The sequence below is a fragment of the Lagenorhynchus albirostris genome, chromosome 10 (assembly GCF_949774975.1).
Source record: "Lagenorhynchus albirostris chromosome 10, mLagAlb1.1, whole genome shotgun sequence".
Lineage (NCBI taxonomy): Eukaryota > Metazoa > Chordata > Mammalia > Artiodactyla > Delphinidae > Lagenorhynchus > Lagenorhynchus albirostris.
In genome coordinates this window covers 74,485,418-74,498,042 of record NC_083104.1, presented here as the reverse complement: position 1 = coordinate 74,498,042, position 12,625 = coordinate 74,485,418, and the positions used below count along the sequence as shown (strand labels likewise).

The window sequence follows — 12,625 nt, the reverse complement described above, 5'->3', positions numbered from 1 at the left end:
AGGGTAATTATGGATGTAATTGAAAACATCTCTGTATTCTGGTCCTGGCTCTGCCAATAACTGCCCATGTGACCGTGGGCAGGTCCTCGTCTCTTCAGACCTCAGAGCCCTGATTTGTAAAATGATGGAGGTGAGGAGGGAAAGGCTGAGTTAATTATCCCTTATGTCCCTTACAAATGCAAATGCAATGAATCTTGCAGTATTAATCTTTCATGCATCTTCATTCCCACTTGAACTCACTCTAATGACAAAATACCTTTTATTGTAGAAATAAAAGAGTCAGCATTTTTTTTGTTTTATTTTTTTAATAGATGTTATTTCCTTAGTGGCAATTTCTCCTTTAAGAACACAGAGTAACTTAACATGCACTGGTTTTGTTACTCATAATAGGATCTATTTTTTACTTTTTAAGCTAAGAGGAACTAGGTAGGTGGTGTTAATATATATATGTATTTTTTTTAATTCTCTAGTTTTCCTTTACGTCTTTCCCCATTCTTGCAGGTGTTCTCTTATTTGTGTCTGTGTCTGCCTCTCACCTTAGATTCCTAGATCATTGAGATTCAGAACAAAACGATCCTCATCTCTGTAGCCTTCTAAAACCTAAAGACCATCCTTTGTACAAAGTGAGCATTGAATAGATATTTCTTCAGTTGAATTGAAATTTGTATCAAATCAAAATTTTTAAATTATTGCTTTGTATTGTGATAGGCTTGGTTGTGCTGCAGAAATAAAATAATCCACAAATCTCAGTGGTTTCATGCACTAGAGAGTTCTTTTCCTTTGCCAAGGCAAAGTCAGCTATAGGATGGGGTGGGCGTTGGGAAAAAGATATTTTCTGTTCCACAGAGTCACTCAGAGACCCAGGCTGAGGAGAATCCTACTTCTGACTACGCTACCATCTGGAGCACATGGCATCTTCAGGGAAAGAGACTGAAAATTTTCTCGAGGGCTTTCTTCCTGCTTTCTGTACCCATTTCATTGACCAGAACTAATCACATGGCACTGCCTGACTAGAAGGATTTTGGGTCGTGTGGGCTCCCATATATGTAGGCAAGAACAGTGCCCCCAAGCTTGATAATCACTAGCAATGTCCACCACATGCCTTACTCAATAGCTGTAATATTTTGGAGATAATGGACTCCTTTGAGAATCTTATGACCATTACGATCCCTCTCCCAGAAACAAACACATATATGTTGAAACACTCAACACTTTGCATAATTGTCAGGTTTTTCATGCATTTCTAACTCCATTCACGGGTCCCCCTACAGATCCCTAGACACAGGTTATGAGTCCTTTGACAGAATCCACAGGCATGTTTAGTAACTGGTAACAGACCAACAGGTGAAAAAAAATACATTACAGTGCTCTGTTTTAATTTTATGTTAGGAAGAGCCTGTTTATTTACCTAGTTATTTGTTTTTGTCAGACCTGGCAGAGTACAAGATATATGGCCAATGGACTTTCCTCTGTGTTTGTTTTTATCAGGAAAAATTTGAGGGTCTGTTCCGGACTTATGATGACTGTGTGACGTTCCAGCTATTTAAGAGTTTCAGACGTGTCCGAATAAACTTCAGCAATCCCAAATCTGCAGCCCGAGCCAGGATAGAGCTTCATGAAACCCAGTTCAGAGGGAAAAAATTAAAACTCTACTTTGCACAGGTAAGATCATTCTTTACCAAAGTGAATCCTTTTGCCCTGCATTATTCTTTTTTTACCTTTTCAAAATGTAAATGGAGCCCTTTCTACTTTCAGATTGGCTTGTAGTCTATAATTCGTTCACTGAGAAACAACCTTATATCATGGTTCCCAGGCAGGGACAGCAGAGTGGTTTAGAAAGCAGGTTCTGAGGGCCAACAGTCTTGGTTCTAATCTAGGCAGGTTACATAACCTCACTAGGCCTCAGTTTTCTCATCTGTAAAATGGGGATGATAACATACTCCCTACACTGTCATGAGGATTAAATGAATTACTGTGTGTTAAAGCGCTTAACATTCAGTAAATGCACAATGAATGCCAGCTAGTACTTGTAATAAGAATGCTCTGATCACAACTCAGCTAGCAGGGTTATAATTAAATTATATGACAGTTTTAATGGACTGTATACCTTTTCAGTGATTCATACCCATGAGGAAAAGTTACAAACATATGGAAATCAATATTGTGTTTTATTTTATCCAAAAATAAATTCTGGCTATTATAAAAAGGCACGGGTAATTCTTGGCAATATTTATGAAGTCCACAGCAGTAGAAAATCAATGCCCATAATGTTTCATTAGTGTCTTCATTTCATTATTAGTTATCTCAATCCATCTGTTATTGGTCTGTAAGGATCATTTCCGCCTTTGGACTCTGAAGAGATGACACAATGAAATGAACGTAGACTTTACTTCTTTTTAAAGCTGAATAGTATTCCATTGTATGTATATATCATATTTTCTTTATCCATTCATCTGTCCATGAACATTTAGGTTGTATCCACGTCTTGACGATTTCAAATAGTGCTACAATGAATATAGGAGTGCTAATAGTTGTTCAATGTCCTGATTTCAATTCTTTTGGACAAATACCCAGGAGTAGAATTGCTAGATCATATGGTAGTTCTATTTTAATTTTTTTTGAGGAATCCCCCTATTTTGTTTTCCAAGGCAGCTGCTCGATTTGCATTCCCACCAACAGTGTGGAAGAGTTCCAATTTCTCCACATTCACACCAACACTTGTTGTCTTTTGTTCTTTTGATCATAGCCATTCTGACAGGTGTGAGGTGATATCTCATTATGGTTTTGATTTGCAGTTCCCTGATGATTAGTGATGTTGATCCTTTTTTCTTTTACCTATTGGCCATTTGTATGTCTTCTTTATAGACGTGTCTATTCAAGTCCTCAGCCCACTTTTTAATCAGGTTATTAGGGTTGGTTGAGCCAAAAGGTAGAAACAACCCAAATGTTCAAAAATGGGTGAACAGATATACAAATTGTAGTCTATCCATTCAGTAGAATATTATCCAACCATAAAAAGGAATGAAGTACTCATACATGCTACATCGTGGATGAATCTTGAAAACATTATGCTAAGTGAAAGAAGCTGGATGCAAACTATCACGTGTTCTATGAGTTGATTATAAGAAATGTTCAGGATAGGCAAATCCGTAGGAACAGAAAGCAAATGGATGGTTGCCACGGTCTGACCAGAGGCAGAAACGGTAGTAACTGTTTAATGGGTACAGGGTTTCCTCTGGGGTAATAAAAATACTTTGAATCTCAATAGTAGTGGTGATTGCACAATATTGGGCATATACTAAATGCCACTGAAATTGTTCAGTTTAAAATGGTTTAATTTCAAATTATGTGACTGTCACCTCAATTAAAAGAGAGAGAGAGAGAGGAAGGGAGAAAGATAGGAAGGTGGGAAGGAAGGATGGGGAGGGGTGGGGAGGGGCAAAGAGGGGTCTTAGGACCAGCACCGTCAGCATCGCCTGGGAACTTGTTTAGCAATGCAGATTCTCAGGCCCTGCTCCCGATCTCAGAAACTCCAGGAGCGGGGCTCAGCAGTCCGACTCAGTAAGCTTCCCAGGTCATTCTTAGGCAGCTAAATGTTGAGCTCCACTTATCTGCGGATCAAATAAGGTAATGAGCACGTGGTGTGTGGTCAGTAGTCACTATTACTGTAGCCTGGCTCATTGGTTCACTTGTCACACCTGGCTGAGAGCCAGGCTCTGCGTCTTAGTGGAACAACGTGCACATCCGAGGCCACAATGAATCTTGTGTCTTCATTTCTGCTGTGTTTGAAAGGTCCAGACTCCAGAGACAGACGGAGACAAACTGCATTTGGCTCCACCACAGCCCGCCAAACAGTTTCTCATCTCACCCCCTGCCTCTCCTCCTGTCGGCTGGCAGCCCATCAGTGATGCCACACCAGTCCTTAACTATGACCTCCTCTATGCCGTGGCCAAACTAGGACCAGGTAAGCTCTGTGGGCCTTCCTGAAAATAAATATTTGTCAGCAACTTAGAAAAGCCAAACAAGATAACAGTCCTGAAATCCTGGGTTCCCGGTAACATCTGCATTTCTAATGGGTTTATCGCTGTATGTGGCCAGCGAGAGGAATGATGAATGAAAATGCAGCGTCAGACTTTGTACCTGTTCAAAAACAATTCAGAAACTGGCACGAAAATGTCAGTCCGTGCAGATTCTGGAGTGCAATGAAGATATTCTAAGTTTGCAAAACAGGCAAAATGAGCTCTACCAGCTAGCACGACGAGGCTTCTATGCTGTGCAGCCTTGTTTTACTGCTGCCATGGCTGTGCCCAGGAATCTTCTGCTACAAGACAAGCCACCTGCCAAAGTGAAGCCTCTAAGTCCCCAAGAAGCCAGTCACAATAGCCTCTAACTTTAGAAAAATCTATGGTCATTTTGTTCCAGTGTTGGTACCTGTAGCTTGGATGCTCTCATTTTCACTGCAGTGTAGTATTCCACTGGGCGATTCCACCACCATTCTGTATTCATCCACCCTCCTGTTGACGAACATTTGGATGGTTTCCAGACGCACTTATCCAAAAGCTTATGTTTTATACCTAGAAGTGATGCTGTCCTCAATTTCAGCAGATGGTGCCACGTTGTACTCCATAGTAGTTTTCCTATATTATAGCAGGAGAGGAAGTGGTGGAGAGTGGGTGGTCCGAAACCAGGTGGCAGCTGAGGTTTTAGGAACCAAAGATCCAAAGGTAAATAATGGCCATTGTGTCTTCTCTCTCTTCCAGTGGTTCTCCCGCTGTGAGAGAGGGCTGACCGCACCCCGAGAGATTCTGATTTAATTGACTTGGGTCAACTCACGCGTTGGTATTTTTAAAAATCTCCCCAGGTGATTCTGATGTGCAGATGAGTTCAAGAACCACTGGTAGCTAAATACCGGGGCTGTTAAATTTATAATACGTTCATATCAGTACTTTTTAGTGTGGTCAGGAAAACATTTGGCATCAGAATCTCCCACCCCAGAAATCTGCAGTTTTAATGAGCACACGTGTTGATTCTTGCATACACTGAAATTTAAGAATCCTGGGTATGAGGGTGACCCGCTCTCCTGGTTCACGCAGACTCAGGGGTCCTGGGAACTTGTGATGCTAAAACCGAGAAATTCCCAGGCAATTCAGGGAAAGCTGACCATCCTACTGGGTCTTGAGATTTGATTAATAATTACTCCCTGCAAGAGAATTACTGGCTGCCCCATGTGTAGCATTAAAGTCAGATTACAGCACTTTCCAGGGGAGGGTCTTTGGGTGTTTCTTTGTAATCACCGACCAGTCACTCAGCTTCCCGAAGCCTTTAAAATAGCCATTGTTTTCAACTACTGAGAAGCAGTAGGTGTCTAACTCCTAAGATGGGCTGAGGAAAAAAGCAATATGATAATAAGGGAGATGTTTATGGAATGTGATTTCCTTGAAAGTCTAGTCCACATACAGGAATCCTGGACATATGCACTCCCACGTGCATGGTATGTGCAAATGTTGTAGAGTGTGTACGATAAATCAAGTCTGCTCGTCAAGGCTATGACCCATTTCTCCCAGTAATTCAGGGCACTTCAGAAGCAGGACCAATGAAAGCTGCCATCCTTGGAGCTGCTCCTTTGACTCCCAAGCAGATATTAACAAGAACACAGTTGAACATCTGGTACAGCTGTTTTGAATGTCAGCAAACAGAGCTCTACACAGAATCACTAAGGTCTTGGCTAGAGGGCCTAGGAGTCACTGGCCAACTTGCATTTTCCAGGAGGGGAAACTGAGGCCCAGAGAGGAGGGCAGAAATGACTTGCCAGTGACAGGACCAGGGCCCTGAGGCAGTACTCTTCCTGCTTCACTCTTTATAAAGGAAGTCCAGGCTAAATCAGACTTTCGGATCCCAGCTGGCCTCTGGTCTACTCACTGTAATCCAGTAAATTAAAATCATTTTTTATCCAGAGCCTAAAAGAAAATTCCTTTATAGTCAGTGTTCTCAAAGCTTGATGCAAAGGCGAGATAAGGCCAAGTGTCAGACGCCTGCACTGGCTCACTGAGCTGAGTCCCAGGTCTGGAGGGCACTGCCAGGCACCAGTGTGACCTGCGACTGACAGAGGCAGAAGGAGTAGAGGCAATGGGAACCAGGTCTCAGAAGGGAAGCTCACAGAACCTGGTTCGGAGGAGTGAGAAAGTAGGAAGGAAATGGTCTTGAGGAGGCAGAAAAAAGGGGGTTCTTTTTAGAGTTGTGAATAATTTATCGACAGTGTTAAAAATTCATGCCTTTTGCCTTAATTGTGCCGCTAACCTATGAGCCTCACCTTCCCTCACCAAGTAAATCTACCAGTTCTGAAGTGCCCTGTGGTGCAGTCAGCACGGAAGCAGGCACTATTAATATTCCCATTTTCCAGATCTGACCACCGAGTTGTAGAGAGGTGAACACACTTGCTTGGGGTGACACAGCTAGTTGGGGGCGGAGACAAATGTCAACCCTGGCTCTTCTGACCATCACTGGGCCAGATCCAATGGTCTCTATTAAGGATCCTAGCTGCCTGGGTGGACTTTAGGCCAACTCTGCTCTGACATGGGCAGAACATTTATCTCAACCCTCCCTTGACAGTCACCTCTAACACCATCATAACTTCCAGAAGGTCTAATCCAGGGTCTCATAAGTGTGCAAATGAAGATCTGTGCGCTATGTGGGCAACGGCGAATGTGGAGACTCTCCTGCTCTTTACAGATGACTGATATCAGCGTCCCATAGAACAGCTGCAGTTTGGGTGTCTTCTCTTCATTTATCCTTCTCTCCATTCCTTGCCAGCTGTTTGAGGCTGTTTCTTTTTATTTAGTTATCCACGTGTCCTGTTCCAGTGTCCTTGAAGCTTCTGCACCCCACACAGATGAATGATTTATACCCAACAATTGAGCCGAAAATATCACAGAGGTTCTAGTAGAGGCCTGGGCCTCTGGCGGCTGTTTCGGCTGCACTGATGAGAGGGCAGGGCCACAGCCTGCATCCCCCCACCCACACCTCTGCCCCCTCCCCAACCAGGTGCCAAGACAAGGAATTACTCCTTCAGTCTCCTCCTGGAACTTTCCACAAATGCTCACTTCCCCTTGTGGTAATTTTCTATTGTTCATCTTTCTGTCTTTTCTGCTTTTTGAGGGGAGAATGCAGGTTTCATTCATTTTGGTATTCCCAGGGCCTGATAGCAGTTTGCACGTAGTAGATGCTCAGTAAACATCGAATGAATGAATGCATGAGCCCCCCTAGAGATAATTCTTCGTTGGCAAATGGCTGCTGCTTTATGGCTTTAGCCAGACTGAGTCAGGCAGCACTGAATTAATGTTTTCTCCACCAAGAGGACTTCTAGCATTTCCATTTGAAAAAATAGTAATAATTTAGTAAAATTCTTTTTTTTTTTTTTTGCTGTACGCGGGTCTCTCACCGTTGTGGCCTCTCCCGCTGCAGAGCACAGGCTCCGGACGCACAGGCCCAGTGGCCACGGCTCACGGGCCCAGCCGCTCTGCGGCATGTGGGGTCTTCCCGGACCGGGGCACGAACCCGTGTCCCCTGCATCAGCAGGCGGACTCTCAACCACTGCGCCACCAGGGAAGCCCTAAAATTCATTTTTTATTCCCTAGGCAGAATCATTTCAGTAACAAATTATAAGTCATTCCATGTTAAGGATGACTACCTCAATTCCAGCAGTAGAGAAATAAATTCGAATGAGAGCAGAGAAAAGCAACTCAAATGATCAAAGGAATGGTATTCTTCTTCCTTCGGAGGAGTGGCGAATAGTGCTCAGCTGGTTCAGCTGAGTGACTGAGAAGGGATGCAGAAATCTAAGGATACTGAAGAAAAGTAACTCTAACGAAAGAGCATCTCTGAGCAGGGATCCAGGGTGAGACGGTCCTCGGGCCCGGGATCACGTTGGCAAACCAGCTGACTTGTGGGAGCTTTGGCACATCTAGCTGCCCATGGAAGGCAATCGTGTGCTCTATTTAGACCCTTTCATGGAGGATAAATGGGAGAGTGAGGACACAGGCCTTAGCTCAGACAGGAAGGGGCAAAACAGCACGTCGTTCTTTAAGCAAGGCACACTGGTGACCCTCTTCCAGAGAGGGGCAACTTGTGCTCCCCAGAACTTCTAAAGAAGCTCTTGAAACGAGCATGGAGGGAACAGTGCAATTACAAAGGGACCATGATCAAACCCAAGCTTGTGGGTTTCCTCTGAGATCCTTTGAAATCCTTAATGGGATGTTACGACATGAGACCAGGGCCACCCAACACTGGACAAGCATCTCTCTGTACTATTTATTATAGTGAGAACAAATTCGTAGTGCGGAAAATATATGAGAGGCACAATTTCAAACATTTTTAACCACTGTCTCCATGGCTATATGTTCTGTTTTTCATCCAGAAAGTAAGTAAAATAGATAAATAAGGGGAAAGCTGTAAATAGAAACAATGGTTAAAACTTACATATGGGGCTTACTGTGTGTCAGGCATTGTTCTAAACACCTTACTATATAGATTACCTCATTTAACGTTCACTGTGACTCTACGAGAAGGTGGTGTTATTCTCCTCATTTATACAGCTAGGGAATGTGAGGCACAGAGTGGTTCAGTAATTTGCCCAAGGCTACACAGCTCGTAAGTTAAAATACGTCCCTCTGCCCCTGGTGAGAAACAGAAAGGATTAATGAAGCTGGCACCTTGAAGAGTGCAAAGTTTGCAAAACCAGGGAGATCTCTTGAAGAGTAAAATTAATTTCTCCAAAAGAAATTCCAGACTGTTGCAAAAGGACATTTTAAAAATACAAAAGAACTTAGACATTTGTTCCTCCAAATTTCATTTCTCTGTTTATTGGCACCTCCTAAAATGTATCCACAGCATCGGTTCTTTAAGGCAAGTTTGATGCTTTCCTCTAATGTCAAGCAGGACATGTGAATCAGAATTCACTATGCTCTGCTCTTTTTAAAGGACAGGTCTATATAAAACAGAAGCTTTCTATGCAAATCAGAACTACGATGAGGTATCACCTCACTCTGGTCAGAATGGCCATCATCAAAAAGTCTACAAATAATAAATGCTGAAGAGGGTGTGGAGAAAAAGGAACCCTCCTACACTGTTGGTAGGAATGTAAATTGGTATAGCCACTATGGAGAACAGTATGGAGGTTCCCTCAAAAACTAAAAATAGAGTTACCACGTGATGCAGCAATCCCACTCCTGGGCATATATCTGGAAAAGACGAAAACTAATTCAAAAAGATAAATGCACCCCAATGTTCGTAGCAGCACTATTTACAACAGCCAAGACATGGACGCAACCTAAGTGTCCATCGATAGATGAATGGATAAAGAAGATGAGGTATAGATATGCAATAGAATATTACTCAGCCATAAAAAAGAATGAAATAATGCCATTTGCAGCAACATGGATGGACCTAGAGGTTATCATGCTAAGCGTAGTAAGTCAAACAGAGAAAGACAAATATCATATGATGTCGCTTATATGTGGGATCTAAAGAAAATGATACAAATGAACTTATTTATAAGAGAGAAACAGACTCACAGACACGGAAAACAAACTTATGGTTAGCAAAAGGGAAAGGTGGGGGGAGGGATAAATTAGGAGTTTGGGATTAATAGGTACACACTACTATATATAAAATAAACAACAAGGACCTACTTATTCACAGGGAACTATATTCAATATCATGTAATAAACTATAATGGGAAAGAACCTGAAAAACATATATATATATATATATATATATATATATGCTAGAAACTAACACAATGTTGTAAATCAACTATACTTCAATTAAAAAAATCAAAAAAATAGAAGCTTTCTACATTTATATTAATTCCCCTAGTGAATTTACAGACACCCATCATTTAACAATGACCTGGACAAAATAAGATGAGCTTTTTCCTGGTGGAGAATGAATCGGATATTTTCTTTTGTTTATTTTATAATGCCTATTATTCCTGACTCCAGAAAGAGTATAATCCTATGTTCTTTTTGGATGTAAAACAAAATAGGAAACACAAAACCCAGCCCAGCAAAACAGCTTATCTGTACACATTAGCAAAATGGCAAAATAGAGAGATGTCCGTGGCACTAGATGGGTGGTCAGTCAGAGGTGGGCTGTGAAATGTCAGCTTATTCTGCTCTCTAGGATGGCTCTGGAAGGTCAAGTTCATTGTCACTGGAAATGCCTGCAAGGAGAAATATGGAAAGTCATTGTCTGGGCCTTTTTTTCCTCCTGCTATTTTTAGCTCTTGTTAGAGAGATCAATTTTAGTTAACTGCAGAGGAGGGCTTAAAATGGTGCTCGAGTTTCGAGTTGCGTACATCGGCTATATTTAGATTTTTTTCCAAATTCTTCTCCATCAAAACATGTCATAGTAATTGCTGGTTTGATTCTCAGTATACATTGTTTCTCCCCAAACAGAAAATAGATTTCATTAATACGTGTCACGTATAAGGAAGAAACATTTTCTATTCCAGGCTCATTGATTCCAAGGTAGGGAAAATTCCATTTTTTAAATATAGATGAACACCTATATTTGGGGTACCTGTAGCATGACCGCTATCTAAGCCCCAGTTCTTGTTCGACAACTGCTATACTCTGATCACAGACACAAAAAGCAAATAAAACAGCCAGTCCCAGGCTTCCATGTAGCGCAGTCTCTGCACGTCACCCCCGACCCGAGGGACACGCAGATTTGTGAGCCCAGGACACGAGCTCCTTATTTTACACCTACTTTCGAAGAATTTTCCCGGGGGGGGGGGGGTGATGTTAAAGGGGCTTTTCTTCTTAGCATACATTCCACAATTATCCTCAATCATTACTGAGTAGCAAGATGAAATATTTCCTCTTCTTATTTCACAGGTAAAATATGCACGTTGTAGGAAAACGGAAAAGACACAGGAGCAAAACGTGGGGGGTGTGGGCGTGTGTGCGCATGCGCCATGCGCATACCCGTAGTCCCAATGCCAGGTTGCTATTTTTGGGAAAGGAGGAACAGGGTGATCATTCCCAGATTGGAGAACCTCCTGATTCCATGGCCAAATACAAAGTGAGAGTGCGTCCACTTCCCTTCCTCACGTCTGCATTTTCCTCTCATCCCGGGAACACAAGCCCCACCTCGCAGGCTCCGGGGACCCTGTCTCCCTGGTTTCTCTTTATCTTTCCACCTTCTCCCTCTCTGGTTCCCTTGGTCCTTTACCTCCACCTAGGGTTCCACTCCTTTGTCTCAACCACTAATGCAGGGGCCTCAATCCATTGTCCCCATGAATTCCCTTCAGGTCCTAAATGACTCAGGAGGGAATGAAGATAGATTGGCCACCTAATCCAGTCTTAGAGGAAAAGCCCCAGAAGATAAGCAAACTTTATTTTTTGTTACTGAAGGGTAGTTGATTTACAATATTATGTTAGTTTCAGGAGTACAGCGTAATGATTCAATTTTTTTACAGATTATACTCCATTAAAAGTTATTACAAAATAATGGCTGTAACTCCCTGTGCTCTTCAACATACCCTTGTTACTCATCTATTTTATACATGGTAGTTTGTATCTCTTAATCCTCTACCCCCTCTTGCCCCTCTGCCTTCCCTCTCCTCACTGAAAACCACTAGTTTGTTCTCTGTATCTGAGTTGGTTTCTGTTTTGCTATATGTATGTATTTTATCTTTTAGATTCCACATATAAGTGATATCAAATAGTATTTGTCTTTCTCTGCCTGACTAATTTCACTAAGCATAATATTCCCTAGGTCCATCCACACAGCTGCAAGTGGCAGAATCATTCTTTTTTATGGCGGAGTAATATTCATTTGCGTGCGCGCATGCGTGTGTGTGTGTGTGTGTGTGTGTGTGTGTGTGTGTATCACATCTTCTTTATCCATTCATCTGTTGATGGGCACTTGGGTTGCTTCCATATCTTGGCTACTGTAAATAACACTGCTATGAACATTGGGGTGCATGTATCTTTTCAAATTAGTGTTTTTATTTTTTCCAGATAAATACCCAAGAGTGGAATTGCTGGAACATATGGTAGTCCTATTTTTAATTTTTTGAGGAACCACTCGCTATACTGTTTTCCATAGTGGCTGCACCAATTTACATTCCCACCAATAGTGTACAAAGGTTCCCTTTTCTACACATCTTCACCAATATTTGTTATTTGTAAGACTTTTTGATGATAGCCGTTCTGACAAGTGTGAGGCAAACTTTCTTTTATTGAAATAGAGCACCTCTTAAAACAAAACTATGGAAGTATTCTGCCTCTCCCCACCTCCCTCTTCCTCTCCCTCCCCTTAGCCCTCCTCCATCTTACCAAAGACCACTTCTGTTTTCCTACGTTGTTGAGGGTCGGGGCTGAGGAGAGGGGTGGGTGAGGAAGACCCCCAATCACTCACATGGATAATCTTTTCCTAACATGCGCATATTCCAGACCTACTGAGGCAGGGAGGTCCATGTGTAGCCCTGATGTCTTTTCTGTGCCCTCCCAACCTCATTCCTGAACATCACAGGCAATATGGCGGTCATGCTTTCGCACTCGGTAGACCTCCATTGGAGTCCTGTCTCCACCGCTTGTTTGTGGTGACCTGGAGCAATTCA

General features: G+C 42.4%; 1 protein-coding gene across 2 annotated transcripts in view; it reads left to right on the top strand.

Annotated features, from left to right (window-relative positions):
- Positions 1-12,625, top strand: part of RCAN2 (regulator of calcineurin 2) — a 271,389-nt gene that overhangs the window by 246,624 nt on the left and 12,140 nt on the right. For both annotated transcript variants that reach the window (XM_060163046.1, XM_060163047.1), the window contains 2 exons: positions 1,489-1,662; positions 3,793-3,964. In XM_060163046.1, the coding sequence (XP_060019029.1) occupies positions 1,489-1,662; positions 3,793-3,964 (346 nt within the window). The remainder of the gene's footprint in view (positions 1-1,488; positions 1,663-3,792; positions 3,965-12,625) is intronic.